The following is a 21336-nucleotide window of genomic DNA, read 5'->3' on the forward strand; positions in this document are numbered from 1 at the left end:
GTTGCAATCACTAATACATTCTGTGTAAAATCTTACTTTATATGCCAAATAGCAGTTTAATATTAGTTACTCTGCCTTATTGGATAGTCAAGCAGTTTCAATTGCGGAAAGGTGAATCAGTTGTGTAAAATGTTAATGTATGAGTAAAGGCCGTCTTCCTGCATAAATTAATGGAGAGCAAGTAGCTGCACTACGCAGCCAATTGCAGATTTAAATCTAACCATTAAAAAAGCTGGCTGAGTCATTACAAAAAAATCCACACTGCTGCTCAGATTTTTTATGTTACAGTTTTTATATCATTTATACACTAATTCCAGTTCAACCATTCATTTCCTGTCATGTCGAATTACTCTTACAGTAGTCACCATTGTGAGTTCTCTTTGTTCAGGTACCTGTTATATACTTATAGAATATGTCATTTTTAAAGAAGTCAAAATACAAATTAAATTGTTCCTGTTCTTTTTAAGGATGTGATGTATTTGTGCTGCTAACTTTGTTAACATTTTTAATATATCCAATCATCTGAAAGTTTTTATAAGATAATTTCTGCTGCACTAAATATATCATTAATAAAATCTGATTTGGCAATGGACATTACTACTACTAGATGGTGATGGTGATGGTGATGGTGATGATGATGATGATTGGTCACACAGTCAGCCAGATATTTAGACTGGATTTGGCATTTTTGTCCACCTTTAGAGTCCTTCCCAAGGACCTGGGATAGACAGATGATGTTGTTATTATTTGCCAATACTGTTCTTGAACATTAAATTGCAAGCTTTTATACATTTCTTAATATTAATGAAATGTAAGATAGACAAATAAAAAAAATAATAATCAGACATCCTAAACGAATGTAGTGCAAATGATGTTTATTTGACCCACTGTATTATATTTCAGTATTTATTATTATAACTTCAGTCTCTCTTTAAAGGAGTACTAAGTATGAACCATATCCTGGTTAGTAATTGCATTACAGCTTTTAAAAGACAGAGTTTTTTCTGTGTTTACTAAAACTTGTGCCCCAGTATCATTTGGTAACTCTGTCAACAAGCTTTTGGCTTTATGCAAATCTGGGCCAAGAGGGCTTTAATTGACAAGAATCTCGTCAAGAGGATTTTAAGGCCGAATCGCAGCTGCTGTGTGGGACCTCGCAGATGCGGCCATATACACAAGTGCTTTCTCTTGTTAAGGCCATGAAAAGATTTGGACTACAGAAGAAGTCAAAGGAGAACTTGCAACAGAAGCATTTCTTTCCCCCCAGCCCCAGCCTCTATCCTGTGCAACATTTACAAGTTCTTTTCCCATAACAGCTGAGAGCTGAAGTCTCGGCTGCTTTGCTATTAGCTTTATTACGATTAAAGTGACTGACATGTTGCTTTCAAACATGACACAGAATACTTCCTTAAGTTGTGTGTGGTAAATTGAGCTGTGCTCCTAGAAGCTTGATTCAGAAGTGTGATCTATGCCTTGTGATGCAAATGGTTTGGTGGTTCATTATGTTTGTATTAAGAGGGTCCTTCGGTGATGGCTGGAGAAACATTTGCACAGTTAAGCTTTGTGGAATCATAAGTTCGTTCACCCGGCTGGCAGCTACAGTAGTTGCTTGCTTGTTTGAAAACAGTAAATCCTTGTGGACAATGGGCAGGTCATGGTAATCCCATCCATACAAGTATGGAGTGAGTGAACAAGAAGCTGGCGGACTGCGATAGTTAACAAGTCTATAACTCCTGATGTTCTGAACTGTGCCATGAATCCTGGACTTGAGTTATGTTGCTTGGTTTAAATTTGGGGAGAGGCAGATATGGGAAGCTCTTCCCAAATGTATGGAACAGCATAAAATGGAACATATCTTTTAATGACCTTTATATTCAAAATGCATATTAGTGGTATTGTGAAATTGCCAAGCAAGCTTGCTTAATGATATGATTTAGCTTCAAATCAATAAAAGAAACTGAGAGATACATAGTATATGAAGACATTTTCAAAGAAAAATCCCTCCCCTCCCCCCCCCCTTTCCATATTAGACCAGCAGGTGCTTAAGCTTTGACTGGAAGCCCACAAAAGAAAGGAAAGTCTGAATTAAGCCTCATTATCGGAGCCTTTTCTCTCTCCTGTGGGCACATGGTAATAGGAGTGAAACACAAATATGAAGAGGAGAATAGGCTACAATAGTGAGCCCCAACTTGGTGTTTCCTTCTTTCTGTGAATTTAAGTCAGATTCTGAAGCACTCACTAACATAAGAACTCCTCCTAAGCAAACATTCAGGTGACTCAGAAAAGCATAGACCTTGGCAGTGCTGGTGTGGAAGATGCTTCTGATCAAATATGTAAGCTGGTATTTCCAAGAAGGAAGGAGATTTGGAGAATCTGACCTTGAGCTACCTCTTGCTTGACTATTTACTTATTACTATTTATTTATTATACCAATTTATATAGCAGTCCATCTTGAAATCATAACTCTGGCTGGCAAATGTTGGGATAATGAAAGAAAGTAGGCATTGCCACCACACTTTGTACTTGAAAACATTTAATTTTAGGAAGGAAACAAATTGTTGGGATATTAATGAATTTATGGTGAAATACTAGCCATGTCTATTCAGAAGGAAGTACAGCTGAGATGAGTGGGCCTTATTCCCAAGCAAATGTGCATAGAATTATAGCCTTTAAAGGATGACCTAGACTTTATTTTGTAAGATTGATTTTTTTTTTAAATTATGATTGTTGATGCCGTTGTTGTTTTGAATCAGATGAAGTTCAAAGAGCTGTTGCTAATTTGGTAACTTACTAAGGGAACAGTTAGCCATTAATTTACCTTATTGTTGCATGTAAAGGTAGCCATTGTCACATTATAATCAAAATTGCCCCTACATTACTTTTAGAAGCTATATTGTGGGTACTGAGGCAGAAAATCAGTTTGTTCCCTTTCTAAAGTTGAAAATTAATTTCGATTTTGAGGGAGGAGATTTATTTGATACATATACACACAATATATCAATATCTATCTACCTATATCTGTATATCTATATATAATCCCTCTTGCAGGAGAACCTAATTAGCATCTGCAACTCCAATCAAATATCTTGCCTGTGTAAGAAGCACTCAATCATCACTGTGCTTTTATACAAATTGTGCTTTTTTGTTTGTTTTGATAATCCTCTGTATATAAAGATGTACGTATCATTGCATAATGTCTCAATGACTTCAACAAAGATAAATGTAAAGTAGTTTAGTCTTTTTGCAAGTAATCTTAATGAAGCAGAAGAAAATGTTTCTTCTGACTATGATAGTATGTATAAAGAATAAATAAACTCAGCTGACCCTGAAATTAGAAATTTAAACATCCTTTGGAACTTTTTTCAGTTCAGTCTTTTGAAGGAAGCAAGTGAGGAGTGAGTTTCCTCTTCCGTCTCTCCCATACTGTATACTGTATTGTCCCATTCCTCACAATGTAACCTCACTAGATTTCATCACTTGGAGAATATTAGAAATTAAAACTGAATGTCTTTGGTTTGCTGCATCCAGGCCATTTTAATTCTTTCCATATCACCTATTTATACCCTCCTCTTTCTTCATTTCAGTAGTTCACATTCCCAAATAAATATTCTGCCCATTTCAGTATTTTTGCTTCCTCATTTTTTCACATACTAGTTACTCAAAGTGACTTTATCCTATTTCTAAAACTATTGTTCACCTCATAATAAGAGAAGGCATTTTGGGGGGTGTCTGGGTGCTTACCTGTATTTCAGGGGTCAAAGAATTGTAAAGGGCAAGGGTATGATTTTTCAAGGCTAAGGAGCTATGGGGCCCTCCCTTTGCCTGTGTTTTAGAAATTGTATTAAGCTTATTACATATGTGTGCTGTATTTTTTATGAGTTTCCCCATTTCAGAATGATGGGAAATTGAATTTTTTGCAATTACACCCTAGAATTTGGCAGACCAGTTACATCCTCTAGTATATCAGTCATGGTGCCCAACCTTTGCAATATCATCCCTCTGGAGCTTAGATTGGCCTCGATCCTTCTTGCCTTCTGGAAGGTTTTGAAGACGTGGCTTTGCCACCCCTCTTAGGGACCCAACTGTGGTGTAGAGCTTGCTCAATGGCTGTACTGAATGTGAAGAATTGATTTACTCTGCTGCTGAATATGTTTGTGCATGTTTTTAATATGATTTTTAATATTTTTTTAAATAAGATTTTGTATGTTTGTTTTTTTTATTTGTACTTTGTTTATTGTGCTTGATGTTGTTTTTAATGGTTGCTAGCCACCCAGAGTCACATGTTTAAGGTGGGCTGCTGTATAAATTGAACAAACAAATAAACAATAAGAGTTCTTAGATCAAAAGATAATAAAGAGCCAGAATTAATATTTTTTATGTAAATCATTGCTACAAACCCATGAGTGCCCATGGGGGAAGGTGGGTCTAATGACAAAGTAGGCTTTATGCCACAAACTCTGACCCTTTTGAACTTGTATCACAACCTCATGCACAACAAAGTGGTGATGTCACAAGGCACATTTGTTCATTTTGACTAAATTTTAGTTTGTTACAGATACCTCTGTTACAACTTGCTAAAAAAAAAAAAGAATCCCATGTCATGATAGCTTTTTGAGTTCAAATGCCAAATATAGGCCATTCAACTAGCACAGTATCATAGTTTTTTTTACTGTTTAGCTTGCCAGCAAACAAGTTACCATGACATTACTCCTACTGGTCTTCCTGCAAGAAGGCCCCAGGAACAGAGAGTTTGGGTTTCTGTGTGTCAGAACAAGCAAGATCAAAGAATCCAAGAACGGATAATGGATTCTTTTTTCTGATGGTATGGCTGACTCATGGCTTGAGATATCCATAGCTTCAAAAGCCCCAACAGGGGTGTGCCGTACAAATTACCACTCACTCCCTAAGAACATACCCTGCTACATAGTCATTTCCATATATTCCCAAACAACCAATATCTGATGTTATTCTTTTATAGAAATTATGTTTTATGGTTAAGAACTATAGGTCTTGTTTATTCCAAAACTATCAACAACTTCAAGCAGTTTAATTTTTCCTCACCTACTCATCTTTCTTTACTGGAGCTTATGAGGACTATTCCTTCAAGTAGTAAAATGGAAAAAGCTCAAGGCAAAGTTGTATTCTCTCTAACATGGATCTAAATGTGATCTGGTGTGTGTTGAGGACACTGCTGTTCCAACCAAGTGTTCTCTTTTATCCCTCCTTTTATGTTTGCTTTCCAATGCATCTTCCTGTTTTGTGCCCTATACTGTAATGCCACAGAGATTTCTCTGACCCTTAGCAGTAGCTGTGTTCCTGTTACAATGTGTTTCATAATTTGATCAACATAACTTGAAATTAGAATCTAATTCTACATTAGTGATTGCATTCATACATCATTTAATGCCATGACTGGTTGATAAAGAAGAATCACTCTTGCAGAGGACCTCTTGCTGTATACTAGTGGAAGAAACCCCGTCTTTGAGAAGCCTTCTGAATTCTCACTCCCTTGTTCTGTTCCTGCTTTGGGGTCATGGCTTGATAGTTCCTGCTGCCACCACTTGCCTTCTAGTGGATGCCCCACATGGAATTCTCTCTCTAACCCCAGCAGGTGGGAGAGATAGGGTTCCTACAACCTGTGCTGATTTTCTAGCAAAATAAAACAAAAAAATGAAATAAATCCTATAGAGCCATTTCTTGGTCCTTTAGCACTGAGGCCTTTGGTTATGGAAATCAGCCATTCTTCTCCCCCTTTGGGAGACAGACTAAGCTCACAACAGCTAACTAAAATCAAGCTTTAAAGAAAAAGAAGAGGGAAAGCGTTAACATCACTTTAAACATTAAGTTTAAAGATTAAATGTATATGTTCTGGGTTGAAGAAAAAAAAATAGAGCTGTTCAAATTAATCATTAGAAGATGTTAAAGGGAAAAAAAACTACAAGGTTAAATCCACCAGAACATACCTGAAATATCAAGGCTGGTACACGGTATGATAAATGAAAGAACCTTAATGTATTGTTGAAGACTTTCACGGCTGGAATACAATGGCTGGTGTGTGGGTCCGTGTTCTGGAATCTGACGTTCGCCAGCACCTGTGACCGGCATCTTCAGAGTGCAGGAGCACAGACAGGAGCAGTTCTCACCCTGGGCACAGAGAAAACTGCTCCTGTCTGTGCTCCTGCTCTCTGAAGATGCCGGTCACAGATGCTGGCGAAACGTTAGGAAACAAAACTTCCAGAACACGGCCACACAGCCCGGAAGACCCACATCAGCCATAAAGAACCTTAGTCGTAACACAAATAACAATGAACAGAAATCAAAACTCTAAAAATTCCTCATTAGACTTGTTACTTATTTCTATAGAGTCTTTAAACAGATTCTCCTCCTGCTTTTCAGTCTGCCTGGAATTCCACAGAAGTTTCTAGAGATTTCAGCTACGTGGCAGATGCTATTTGGTGTATCTGGCTTGTTTTCCAGGCCCTGCCCAGTAACTCTTCTTTAAAAGGAACAGCTACCACCATGTCCCTAGGAGAGGCAGAGGCACAGGGGATCTCTTTGTCTCTACATGACAAATGGCACCCCTCCTTTATGTATATGTTGATTCTAAGTCTGCATTCTGCCCAAGAGGATGTATGTTGGGAATGTCTTAGTTCTTCTAACTGGCAAGTGAACAACGTTCACAGCAACTAACAAAGATTGGTAAGAGGCTTGCACAGGGCATAAAATAAAACCAAAAGTAAGTTAAGACACAATAACGTTTCCTTGTTCTCATATCACACCAAACCACAGCTGTTATTCACATTATACAGCATGTAAATTAAAAACATGGTTTCAGACTGTGGTTTATACTACCTTAAACAGATCACTATGACTTAACGTGATTTATGAACCTGGTTCTAAGCTGCTTGTTTTCGTTCTATACACTGTAGTAAAAGTTCCATTCAGACATAATGAATGTAACATTCTTAAATAACTGGCTGAGTTCAGATTGAAAGTAAATCCTAGAATTGCATTGCCAATGCTCTTTGATTGTCATAATCCTAGTAAGAATATCTACTGGAGAACTTATTTATATCTCCAATGAAAAAAATAAAACTTCTAATAATAGAAAACATTACTATATATTAATATTTTATCTTCAGTAACATTCCTACCTCTTCATTATTTTTTTTTTTTAATTATCACTTTTCTTTTGCCTTCATTCAAAAATAGATGTTCAGTCCATGCAGGTTTCTTGGCAGTACTGGAGATATGGCATGCCACTGCTACTTTCTGGCATGTTTTTTCCAAATTCCCAGACTGGCCCAGATTTCTGGAATGCCTAGGCATTTTGCCATCCAAGTCACCATAGCTGACCCTGCTTAGCTTCTGAGATCAGTCAGCTAAAGAGGGCAAGGTGCAGCCAGCTGTGGAGGCAAAAAAGGAAATTAACTAATTCATTGGGGAACAGGTAGAATATTCTTCTAGATCTCTTTCATTCTGGAAACCCATTTAAATAAATGTGTTTGGGAATCCTATTTAGACCAAGAATGAAATTAAAAAGTACCTAAATATGTTCACAAACAGGCATTTCTTGAATCAGATCAGTGAGAGCTAGTGTGATACCATGGTTAGGGGGTTGGTTAAAAATGAGGAAAACCAAGTTGTAAAAGTTTACATTAGCAGGAAAGTTCTGGGCGACTTAGGGGTAGTTACTATCAGTCTTACCCAGCCTTTTCAAACTTGTTCAAAACATTGGGCAGTGATGATAGAACAATCACAAGAAATGCTCATGCTGTTTATGTTTCTTTGTGGCCCTGGAAAAAAGGACAAATGGGAAAAATAAGGAATAATACTTTCACTTTAGTCCCTAATCAGTCTTCCTATATCTGGTGTCCTCCAGGTGTGCTGGGACTATACCTCCCAGAATTTTCAGCTGTCACAAGCAACAGTTTTGGAAGTTGCCATCCCTGCTCTTTAGATTGTGGAAGACGGCCCTAATCTGAAGCTTTCCGGTTCCCTTCTCAGTCTGGCTCTTTCACGTTAGGAGAGAGAAACTTGATACGCCATAACTGCGTGGATTTAGAATGCCAGACTGTGCAAGGTTGTGGCAGTAACTTCAAGTGACAACTGTATAACTGGGCTTTATTTAGGAAATCTCACATTAATTGTATATGACAGGGGAAATTATAACAGGTTTGCTAATATAATCCTGTTTTGGTTTTGACAGACTTTAGTGTTTTGTTTTTCTAAGTCTATGGTAACTAAGAATATTTTTCCTATTCACAGAGCAAGCTTTACATGGAAGGATTTAGAAGCCTAAAAGAAGGAGAACCAGTGGAATTTACTTTTAAGAAATCTTCCAAAGGCCTTGAATCAATACGGGTAACAGGTCCAGGTGGGAGTCCCTGTTTAGGAAGTGAGAGACGACCCAAAGGAAAAACAGTACAGAAAAGAAAGCCAAAGGGAGATAGGTAATGGTGTTACGAACTTTTTCTATATATGCACCTTTCTGAAAGTTTTTATTTGTATTTCTGAATTATCTTTAACAAAAGTGTATCACTGTAGACCCAGTTGGTAGTATTGTCAAACTAGATGTGTGAATGGCTTGATTTCAAAGATGAACGTTAGGAAGCCTCTGGAAGTTACGTACTTCTGAGCTTTTGACTCATCCCACAGTTGCATGTTGTACTTGCTTTAGGTAAGCAAAATGAGTTTTGCAGATGTTCCAAAGCACACTCTCCATGATTATGATTTGTCATATGTCAGGGTTAAGTCCTTACATTGCAAGTGTGTGTGTATGTGTGTTTATAAAATTTGGATGCCGTCCTTCAAAGCCAGTTTTCCCATGGTGGCTATATGTGTATCATATGTGTCTCATAGGTTCTTTAAATATTTGCAGAACATATTTCCTACACTCAAGGAAGAAGAGAAGAGATCAGAGTAGTATCCCTGTCCCTGTTCTCATGACTCTCTACATGAGAAGTCACGTCTGTTGCATGGAGGCTTTTCTCAAGGTATAACATCCTGATTTTCTAGGACTCTAGAGTCTCCATAGAAGAGTACATATATAGTGTGTGTGTATCTGCAATCTAAGCATTTAATTGAAATTTGGTAATGATTTGTACCCTTTATTGCATGTAGTCATTGGTTTGCTGTCTGCTTGCATATAGAGAAGGCTAAAATTAGAAGATGTTGAAGACAGGCAGAACTGCAAAGGTGGAAACACAATGGTATTATAAATTGAAATTTCTTTTTTATTCAATTACCAAATGGACATATTGAATTGAACAAAATAAAAGACCCAGCAATGATACTAGACTTACTTGCTTGAGATCTCATGCAGACATTTGTTAAGCCCTTTTATGATTCTCCGTGCTACTTTCCTTTGCAACATGATAACAGTATAGCTCTCTTGCAATAAGTAACTGTTCCTATATTCTAAGATCAAAAAACATTTTGGTTTAAGGAAAGCATCACCCCCAACCCCTCTGTCGTGCAAAAAACATGGCTACTCTGCAGTTATTTTTTTTTAAGCTTTTAAGTACTTAATTCCAATAATTAAACTTTTGCACATTTGTTCTTGAACTGCAGAACAAAATCTTGTGTTTATTTAACCAAAAATTATACAGTTACAGTGTTCAAAGTTCAGGGGACCCTGAGTCAGTGTGTGATCAGACATGTCTTGTCCTTGCTGAATAAAAGAAAATCTGTTTTGAATTATTATGCTTTACTTCATGAGCTGAACTTTGGCCAATCCAGCAAACACCTCTAATGTATACTCAAAAATGCAAGAGTTTCTTCCACCTTTCTCAAAGCCAATTGATGCAGCAATTAATTTGTTGGACTAGGATAGGGGAGACCCACTTTTAGGTCCACCAAAAGCCATGGAACTCATTGGATAACCTTCAGCCAGTTAATCTCGTCAGCCCGACCTACTTTCAAGAGATCCCCAGGTGGGATAAGAATTTAACACATAAATAAAATAAATACATTTTGCTACTGTACGTATTAGCTTCCCATCTTTGTCTGCATCCACCCACTTCTCTTCCCATCCCATTGGTCCAACACAATTTACATGTCCAGCACAATGCTATACTCCCTGGCACCACTGAAAACACGGAGCACAAAACAGAAGATTAGTAGCCATTGAAATAGCAGCTGAGATTTAGAGGAAGATGGAGGCGGGATTGTGAATATTGGATTTCTGGCTGAGTAGAGTATGTGAAATTTTAGGAAAGCATTATAACTTGTAGAGATGCTTCATGTATATGAATTGATCAGTGGCATTCCATATTGTTGCTATGATCACAACATTGATGTATCCTTACAATCACCAGGAATCTAATTTGACCTGAGGAAGGTCTTTTCCTGGGTAAAGTGGTTGGGGAAATTGAAATTATAACTGTATACATTCTTGCCAATGTTGAGCACAAAAACTCAGGCAAACTGAGGATGTGTAAAGCTTAACTTGTAAAACCATTATAATATAAAAGATTGAACAAAATCTTTACAGAGTATAGGGCATGGAATCTAAGATAGCTGTCTTAAATTGCAGCTTAAATACAAGGATCTTAAACTCATCTAAGCCAAAGAGAGTATATAGATTCTTCATGTTTTTAAACTCTGTGGAGGAATATAGATGACAGCCAGTTTGGTGTAGTGGTTAAGGCCCCAGGCTAGAAACTGGGAGACCGTGAGTTCTAGTCCCACCTAGGCACAAAGCCAGCTGGGTGACCTTGGGCCAGTCACTTTCTCTCAGCCCTAGGAAGGAGGCAATGGCAAACCACTCCTGAAAAATCTTGCCAAGAAAACTGCAGGTACTAGTCCTGGCAGACTCTGAAAATTGGACACGATTGAACTGATTTAAAAAAAAAAAAAAGGAATATAGAGGGGGAAAATTATTGGAGTGTTACAGTAGTAGTTGGCCCATGCAAGCTAATCATGAATAGAACTGGGTTTGGATGAAGGTTTCAGATACATGGTCTCTAAAGTTTTATTTATATATCCATGGTTTCTGGAATTATGCTTTGATGGTTTGTTTCTTGTCCCCCCCCCTTTTTTTCTTTCCTCCCCTTCTATATTTGGTTTGTGACATTTATGTAAAAGGATTTTCTCAAATGGGAAAAGATCTTAGGAAGGATAAAGAAATAATACAGTAGTTAGCTATACTACAGAGATGGAGGGGCGAGATTTTTCACAAGCTTCTAATTTTGCTAAGCTTGACAGCTCATTGTAGAGAGAAAGATATTAAAGAAAGTGGGTTGGGGGGAAGAGGAGTCTTTTTTCTGTTCAACTTTATTCCTGCCCTACATTTGGAGCCTCTTTTCACACTCCTTTTTTGTCCCTCATCCTTTCTTCTATATCCTCTTCCTCCCCATCCAGCTAGAAGTCTAAACTGATCCCATGCAAAGTGTTTTGGAAATTAGAGCAAGGATCACATGAAATTAGGCTTAGGGCCACAGGCTTTCTCCCTCTAGTTTGAACCCTTGAGCTGGTGGTTTTCATGTATGGCTTGTATACGGGTGGCTTATATAATAGCAACGCTTTGAAGGTTTCAAGCAAATCACCCTTTGAAATTTGTTTCCTGAAGTGAAGACTCCCCCCTTCTAACAACGAAACAAGACTGCCGGCTTCACCTGATCTTCCTTGTAAGGCTATATCTGGCAAATCCATTAGCCAGATGTTGCAACTGCTGGTGAAGCACCTTGATAAGGCAAGTCATGTCATGTCCATGGTACAAAGCATCTCCTTAAGGTGCATCAAGGTGGTTTGAAGAGGACTAGTATATAATTTCTATACTAGAGGACTATATAATGTTGATGGGAATTCTGCATTCTCTCTTACTTGGTCCCAAAAAAGAAAAAGCTACTTATCTGGAGCTGCATTTTGTCAATGCAAGATTTGGGATATGAGTAAGTTGAGTCTATCAGTTATTCCCATTTAGCACCTTCTGCTAGCAGGAACAGCTATGCTACACAAACACACACACACACACACACACTATATATATATATATATATGTATGTATGTATGTATGTATGTATGTATGTATATGTATATATGTTTACTGGTTTAGAGTTACTCACAGATGTGGAACCCTGGCTTATTTTTCTCCTCACATGACAGAATCAAAATCTGTAGTTTATAACTTTAGCTTTTTTTAACTTGAGTTTCTGGTCTGCACATAGTGGGTAAGTGCGAAAAAGCACGCGCGCCCGAAAAGGGCGCGAAGCAATGGAAGCCCCGCCTCCTGCGCTCGCCAGCTGGGCTCTGCTCTAGGAAGGAGGCTCTGGCAAAACCACTTCCGAAACACTTGCCTTGAAAACTGCAAGGACTCGTCCAAGCAGTCACTGCAGAGTCGGTAACGACTGAGCGCAGATTAAATAAAAAAAATGTTTTTATTAGTTCTGAAAAGGTGATTTTGACATTTAGAATAGCCAATCAAGTGATGGATGATTGGTAGGAATTTGCTTGCTTTAATACAAGAAAAACGGACTTCGAGATGTCTAGTCATTACATGTAATAATTTAATTATGCATATTTTATACAATATTAATAATACAATTGACAATGATGAGAAGATGCAAAAGAAAAAAAAGGAAAGAAAGTAAATCAGTGAGACGACCTTGATCTACAATTTCAGAAAGATTGTTCCTGAGAAACAATATGAAATAAGCACCTCCAAGAACAGATAGAATTGGGCAGATTTCCTAAACAAAAGAAAACCAAAATCCAGTGTTCTGAGAAGGAAATCCTGACTATGAACATCTTCCTTTAAAATAATTTAAGCAATAATTTAAACAATGCCTTATCTTTGGTCCTAATTTATTTGTACATGTAACTTTATTTTGGTTCTCAGTGCACACGCTCTTTTTCAAATACTACGTTCATGAAAAAGTGATTTAAATTATGTTAGTTTTGCAAGGGAATCAGTTCTGTGGCTTAGAATTGACTAGACCTGGCTTTAGCATTTGGTCCCTTTAAATGCCAATCAATTTACTTCAGAGAGTTTGGAAAACAATAGCAAACCCACATACTGCTTTCATTTCATTGCTGTCAATTAATGCACGAGCTGCTTTGCTTTCTGCTGTGATGAATGGTTGCTTAATTGATATGAGAGGGTTAAATTGCTTTGTGCACTGAACGCTTGATTTCATTCAGAATGAACTTATCTTTTCCCCTTGGTATTAAACTAAAAGAGTTTAGGGAAATGCATTTTATTAGCATGCGCATCAGATAGGCCACTATCCGTCTTTCTTTAGCAGCTGCAAAATTTATGTCAATATCGATAGTTCTGTATTTGGAAATGTTCTTTTTCTATTTGCATGTACGTTAAAGCAGGGATCGCTCTAGACTCTGAGGGAGCAAAGAAGGGGATTTCTAATTATGGGGAATAGTGCTATAAGAAAACTGCAAGTCATGCCTTCAGCTATATTTCCTCCTTTGGAAGAAAGAGTAGTACAACAATAAAACAAATAATCATAATTTTGGGAAGCAATGCCACAATTCCTGCATAATCAATCATTCTTCGTGTCTGTAACTTAAGGATCATTAAGGGCTGCCTGGATACCGCCCCACCCCACCCCACCCCCCAATTCAGTAATAAAGCTCAGTGGGTGGCCTAGATGGCGGTCCCCTATTTATCAAGCTGACTCACTTCAAAATGTTGTTACAATCACAACACACTCCCATGAGCTCCATAGAAGACAGACCAAGGGTAAATGTATTATTTCATAACCTAAAGTCACTAAGTTAATTTTGGAGATGGCCCGTGGGTCAATGAAATTGCTTTTTTGAAAAATCAGGAGGGTTTTATCACTCTTTCTGATTCATTTCGCCTCTTTGGGATGGTGTTTACCGTGCTAGCATTGCATTTTGAAAATATGCTTGTTTTTAAGCCCGCAGCCTTTAGGAAAGAGGATGAATAATTGCAGCTGAAACGAAAAAGTTTTCTTGTCCCTGGCAAGCTAGATTGGCCTGCTTTGAATACTGTTGGATCTCTGTATGTTTTTAAAGAAACCAATGTTTTGAAAGTCATAACGTGGATGTCATACCACTTACAGCTAAATACTTCAACTAACAATAATGAGTGGAAGAAAAGTAATATATTGTACTCTGGAAATAATTTTAAAGATGCATTTATTTACATACATTTTTACACCCTGTCCTTCTAGTGCTAGTACCCACTCGGAGAAACTAATAAGAACTTAAACTGATATATCATTTAAGCAAATTACAGAGTAGCTTACATAATATAGACTAATATTTCAGATTTGGTCCAATTTCTGTTCCTCCCCAAAGGAGTTGTTTGATTATCATTTTTAATGAACAAATTATAATGCTATGCTAGTCACTTTAAACACTTTTAAAAATATGAACAGTTTAGCACATTTCTGTAAATATAATGGGTTTGTTCTGTCTTAAGACTTGTTTTGTCAGATTTTAGAATTTGCTTTTTAGTGGCTTCTATTGTAGAAGAGAGATCTTTCAGGCATGAATTGATAGTCCAGAACTTCTGCAGCCTGTCTCTTCTAACCTCTGACCTCTGTTCCTACAAGGTCAACATCTTAGGGCAAGAGATTAAGATAGTTTCAAGACTGGAATAGAAACTGCAGAGGAAAAAATAGCTAGCACATTTTGGTTGGAAATAGTCTTCAAACAATTGTTTTATAAATAGTTTCAGGCTAATAAGCTAATTGTAATGTATTTTTCAAATATATGTATACACACTGACATAAGGATGGAAGTCATTTTGCTTTGCTTTAGATACAGAGTTTATGATACAGAGCAGCATCATAAAGAGGATTTTGTGTTTGTGCATGTGTGTGTGTTAAGCAGTGTGTAGTATAGCTAGGAATCTGGTCTTGCAACTTCTTGTTACCCAATTACTTTTCCCTCTCATTAGCTGTAGCATTGACACTAGTCCCTGCATTTCCAGGGTTCCTAAGATCGAGTGCTGTAATTGCTTAAATGTCTAATAATTAAACCAAGGCCTCTTCAGTTACTGCGACACAAATGCTTTCTGTGTAGTCTTGATGTTTATAAGAATCATTTTTCATGAATAACATGGGAAAAACAATGCCTGCTTTTCTGTAGAAATATAAAGGTTAAAAATAATTGTTCACCCATCAATGTAATTGCGTTTAAGGCATGTTCTGCAATTGTGGGTGGGTGTGAATGCACATCAGCACACATCTGCACATCAGAAGAGGTTGTAAAAATCAGATGCAAAAAGTCAAGCTCCTTACACATCTTAAATGTGAATAAAACATGTTCCAGTTTTGCATAACTGAATAGGCAAATTATATGCAAAATATGTCCTTTTTTCCTATCTTTCAGGATTTGAGTGACATCCTTATAGTGCACAGTGGTGTGCCTACTGAAACTTACTAATATGTTTGTATATCATGTCAAATTTCATAAATTAAAGCTGATCTCTTGTGCACATTAAATACCTCTGCCATAATGTTGCTGAGTAGCCTTTAAGAGGCTGCTGTCTTCCTGTTTCTCTTCCATTTACAATATAGTGTGATAAAGACAGTTGGAAGCCTTTCAAAAGAATTATAAGGATTACTGCAATAAGATACATAAAGTGGTCTGAATTCTTGGAATGTTCTTTACACTTCCTCTTTTTCTGTAAGTAGAAATATTTATGTTAGTCCCACCAGGTGGTGAAAAGCCAATTGGATAGAGCAGAATTACATAGTAGAAATGGATAAATCAGGACTCGGACTAAATACTTTCTATAAATAAATTTAAAAGAAGACTTTTTTAAAATTTCTAATTAAATCAAGCTTCAAATTTTGTACACACCTTTCCTGAACTGATATACATTACAATAATTGGTTGTTCTAACAACAACAAATGTTTTTATTGTTTTGATAGTGGTCATAAGCATTTATCATCTGAAGAAAGCAGACTGCAGAGCTTCCATTGTTAAAAGGCATGAAACAGGAGCACCAGAGGATTTTGGAGAAATAGAGGCTTATATTCTAGAACCTAATGCCAGTATGCCATTCCTGGAGTCTAGCAGAAAGTTCAGTGATCTAGTAGGTGTAATAAATTACTGGGTGCTTTCCAGTATAAATAATTAGGCCATATTTTTAAAGTAGAGATGTCCCGCTTTGTTAATTCTTTTTTTTTTTAATCTTAATAAGTGGTCACTGATAAATAGGTCATGGATTTAGTTTAAAACAACTGTTTTTAATATGTTTGTGTTACATGTGGATTTAATTTTAAATCAAGCTATTTTTTAGAAGAAATCATCACATTAATTGAAATATTGCTTTTCCTATCAGACTTTGCACTTTATGGTCTTCACTAGTTTATCCTAAACCTCTTTTTCAAGATGTCTTTAAAGAAGCTGGTTCAATCAAGTTATCAGAATGAGGTTATACGTTCTTCAAATGTCTCAGGTTTTTTTCAACAATCTCAGATGGTGACCTGGTTTTATTATGAGAGATGTATAGAAAGTAAGAGATTAGTTAGACCTGACTGTTTCTGATTTGTGTACATGTTGGTATCTTTCAATGGATTTTATAAACCTTTTATAAAAAAGTTTATAAAAGGCTTCAGAAAGCTTTATAAAGGGGCAAGGGGCTTAGTAATAAAACATTGGCATTACAAAGTGGGCATTTGAAGAGTATTCATGAAACTGCAAAAATATCTCTTTAAGAATGGCTTTAATATATTATATTATGTAAATCTCAGTTAATTTTTAATCCCACCAACAGATTATAGCTGTACAGTATTTCCAAAACTTCAATTTGCCTTTTTTATGCCACTTACTCTAGCATTTTAACAAATATAGGGAAAGGGGCAAAGTCATTTTGGTTATAATTTTGCTGATATAGCACTTTCCCTGATAGAACTTAAAAACACAGGGAAGCATGATTTGTTATTGAAGCATTTATTCCTGAAAAATGATTTGTTACAGATAATTTCCAAGCTAAATATAGCTCTAGATGGTGAAAGCAGGAGTGGTTCTCACCTATAATAGAAGCATATTGTGAAGTGCAGAAAACAAAGTGTTAGTAAGCCATTCTAAATCCAAGAGTTCAAAGAAATTCTGTTTACTCATGTGTCCAACAGTACCCCCAATTAAAGATGGCATAATAAAGTATTTTTGAAATCCAAAGAATTACAAAAATTGTTGGTGACATGGCAGAGAGTTAGTGAAATCTAGTTATTAAACATAAAATGTGTTTTTAAAAAATGTATCTGGTTGACTGCTAGTATGGGAGCCAATTAGGTTAGGTCAAGGTAACATTTTGAATATGCCACACTGTATTTCTGTAATCAGTATCAATGAAACTAAAACTTATTTCTGATGCATACAAATGTAGGACAAGTAAACATATGGAAGGAAATACTGTGCTATATAGCATGCTAGCATGTACTTGCAGACTGCTCATCCCACATACTGATATATTGTTCCACCTTGACTTGTCTGCAACTGTCAGAAACAAGGCTACTGAAATAAATATGTTTGGAGTTAGCAGAACTGATAATATAAAAGCATGTGAAAAGTAAATATAAATAAATAAATGGAAAAGAGGAGGTCCCTTTGCCCCCCCCCCCTTCATCCAAACTGCTCAAATGGGAATCTACTGCATCTGTTTTCATATACTTGATATAAAATGAGCACATGACAGGGCAAGTGTGTTGCTGAGTCAACAGAAGCTCTCATTTTTGAATCGCCTCCTAGAATCATTAAATATAAAGTTTGCTTTTTGATATCCTCACAATTAAACCAATCTGGATGTTTTTCTTTCTTGCCATGCATGTAGATGATTGATTGATAAACAAATAAATTAAAAATCTGCTAGAAGCCTTTCACTGAAACAAAATCATCTGAAATGCCAATTTGCTTCAATATGGAGGGATTATTCATGATCTATTACAACAACAATTTCCCAGAATGTTTAAAATTTACTACTTTTTAAGTACAAAGGTTCTTTAATTTTTAAGCATTGTAAATTACTGTGACTTTCAAATCTGAGGAAGAGAAAAAAAGGTAACAGAATTTAAATATAAGGGTTTTGTTTTGCTTTTTAGTATGTCAGTATTTATTTATTTATTTATTGCTACTACTTGTTCTCTGTGATTATGTTTTGTTGGTTGTAAAAGTCCTATATGAAAAGAAAGGAAATTTCAGAAGATCAGGAAACAATTTTCTCAGCATGATTGAAGACCTGAGCGTGGGGAGATGTAGATAAGGTATCTCATAGATTTATAGGAGATGCTTAAAGGCAGCAGACCCTGATAAGAGCTTTGCTGTTGTGGTCGAATGTGGCCGTAACAGTGAACTCCTGGACACAGATAAAATATGTAGTCTGGAAACACCATAATGTAAATTTCTGGCTTCTTAGGGAACATTAAATGACCACTTTTTGGAGGGGGTGGGATACATATTTCTCAAAAAAGCAAGGCTTTTGATCACAATCCATATTTTCTAAATTGCTTCAGTTTAGAATTAAGAGGATGAAGATTAGTGGGCCACCATTGGCAAAACAGATCTTACTCCCCTTCAACCTCCCTCTCTTCTCACTGTCTGCTTTGGGAGTTTGGAGCAGAGCTAAAGGGAGAAAAGAGGGGATGAAGAAGTCCTATTGTGCAAGCAAAAGTATGATTATATGAGGTTGGAGAAGGAGATTTTTAAAAGCTGATATTAAATGAGAAAAGTGTTCCAGTTTATATATCATGTGTCTTTCATTCCCATTTCAGTCTTGGAGGAAAGTTAAAACTCAGACATTAAAAAATGGATTATTAGAATATCAAGGCTTCAAAAACAAAAATCTGCAGGATTGCTTCTCCTTGAAGATATCTGCCCATTCCACCAGATTGGATAGAAGGGGCATGTTCCAGGTCCCTTCCCTTAAATGTCACCACCTAGTGGGATCTACGAAGTGTGCCTTTTCTGTGGCAGCCCCTGCCCCGTGGAACACCCTTCCCCTTGAGATCCAGCAGGCCCCCACCCTTTTAACCTTTTGGAAGATGGTAAGAGCTGGCTCTTCCCCCAAGTGCTGGGATAGAATTGGAGTTAGAAGATAATGGTATTGCTTGCTTTCTTATCTATTAATTGCACCACAGGTTTTATTGATTTTTTGTTTTTATTGTTTTATGCAACTCTTGTGAGCCCACCAAAGCTGGGTTTCCTAAGACAGGCAGCCATAGAAGTCTTTAAAATAAATAAATATTGCCCATAAGATGTGATGTCCTAAGCAAACATCTACAACTATTTACTCCAGAGTTGTCATGTACAAATCAAGAAGGTTTAATAGCATTTTCTGCAAAAAGTCAGTCACTGACCTGCAAACTTTATTATTCTATTTTTACTGGAAGTCTTTTTTTTTAATAGAAAAAAGCTAAAAAAGTGGGCAGATATCAGTAGCCTTCAGTCCAGATACAAAAGCACACAGTAATATCACAAAAGATATTACTAGCCTAGGTCTTGCATTTATACAAACAGAAAAGAAGGCATTCCCTATCCATACTTAGGGAAATAATTTAGACTAGCTAAATGAACATTTGTCATTAAAACTTTTAACAAAGTCCAGTCAATGTTGGGAAGGGAAGACAGACAGCTGTTTGGAGTCAGGCTTAGCCTCTGAAGGCAAAACTGAAAACAGGAATAATACTTCATAGGGACCAGAATTATTAGTGATCAATAAGTAGAAGAGACGCTGCCCTATTCAGGTTTGGGGTGCTAAAATACAAGCAGGTGGTATTTCAATGCAGGAGGTTGCCTTGAATAATAAAAAAAGTAGATTGCAGGATTGCAGAATAGAAGGTTCATTATGAATGGCAATGGGACACAGAGCTCAATGTTAATAAAGGGGAAGGAATTAGCCATGTAAAAATGCCACAAATTTCCTGTACAGCCAGCGCCCTTTGCTAGAGGGATCAGGATTCCGAAACAATGCAATTTCCACAATGCTCTTTCAGTTAGTAAGTACTGAAATGTCCTTGTAATACGCTGGGCCAAGGACAGAAAGCTTAAAAGTTACTGTGCAGGTTCTGGTGAGGAAATCATTGGTTTTTTTGCTGGAAGATTCTCATCTTTTTCTTGACCCAAAGAACAGCTTTGTTTGCTTTATCAGGAAGGAAATTTCTGCTCACGGGTCTCTTTGACATAATAGATGGCAGACCTAATAACTTTAGCTTGAATGTATTTATTTATTTATGAAAAATGTAGAAGAAACATGATTTTAAATGTCGTCTTTTAATGACCTATTGTTTGGAAGTTTTGTCTGACAATTGTCAAGGTCACTGGCCAATTCAATAATGTTGAGAATGATTGTGAAAGTAAAATATCAGTGTAGCTTTTCTATAGATGATTTGGCTGTTCTATTCTCTTCCAAAAACCTTTTGTACTATTTGGACAGTAACTGCTGGGTCAGCTGAAGCAGATGGCAGTGCCAACTTGAAAACAGAAGCACAACAATAGTGTTGTCTGTAAAACAACTAGTAAAGTCTAGTACAGTCGTGCGACTCGCCGTTCCACCAGTTAAAAGAAACATTAGAAGGCAGTCTGTCACAGATGTGAATATAGTTTTAAAATCAATAGGAATATTTTGAAAACTGGGGGAAAGACAATGTGAAATGCCTCAGTGAAATATAGCAATTGCAGAGACCATTCCTACTAACAGCTGCCATAGTAGCACATGGATTCTGAAAGGTGGAAAATAAGTAGTGGAGAACTGGTGTAGCTTTGGACGTAACAGTACACATGACACAAGTAGGATGTATGGCTTTTTATTTCTTGCCCCTTTTTATCTTGGTTTTATTCCTTTTTAAATTAAAAAAAAAACAACCTCCTATTGATTACAATTGGGAAAATATAATAATGCCCATAGGCTGGTATAGGTTTTTCCTATTTTGATTGGGAAAGTGCTTTCAGAATGAGAGGACTTTAAACCTGGCAGATCCAGACCCTCTCCTGAACTCCCCTGATAGTTCCCACCTCACCTTTTTGACATACTGCTGGTGGAACATTGACAGCAGAGGAAGGCTATATTGTTGTGTAGCTCCTGAGCCCCCCTCTCCTATAGATCATTGAGCTACATGCCTAAGGATTAATTTTTGAATATCACTGGCTGAGCTGATATATTAGCTTCTGTAAAGGGAAACTATTTTCAAATACAGGTTTATTAATCATATTTGAGAGATTTTATGCACATCTGGTTTGTTATCCTTAGTTTTAAAATTTTGCTTTCAAACTGATTTCTGTAGGGTTATAGATTATAAATCTTTTAAAACAAATTAAAGAGCAAAGAGGAATGTAACTCCAAGAAGGCCAGTTATCTTTGTATGACCTAGTTGAACATTATTTTTCCACTACAAGGTATCAGG

At 36.7% G+C, this 21336-nt stretch overlaps 1 protein-coding gene across 1 annotated transcript in view; it reads left to right on the forward strand.

Moving 5' to 3' along the window:
- Nucleotides 1–21336, forward strand: part of LIN28B (lin-28 RNA binding posttranscriptional regulator B) — a 76783-nt gene that overhangs the window by 36723 nt on the left and 18724 nt on the right. Inside the window, exon 3 of the mRNA XM_088138860.1 lies at nt 8269–8453. Coding sequence (XP_087994986.1) covers nt 8269–8453 — 185 coding nt within the window. The remainder of the gene's footprint in view (nt 1–8268; nt 8454–21336) is intronic.

This window comes from Python bivittatus, unplaced genomic scaffold (genome assembly GCF_059951505.1).
Source record: "Python bivittatus isolate LINGU-HERP-01145 unplaced genomic scaffold, Pbiv_v1 ctg000020_np1212, whole genome shotgun sequence".
Classification (NCBI taxonomy): Eukaryota; Metazoa; Chordata; class Lepidosauria; order Squamata; family Pythonidae; genus Python; species Python bivittatus.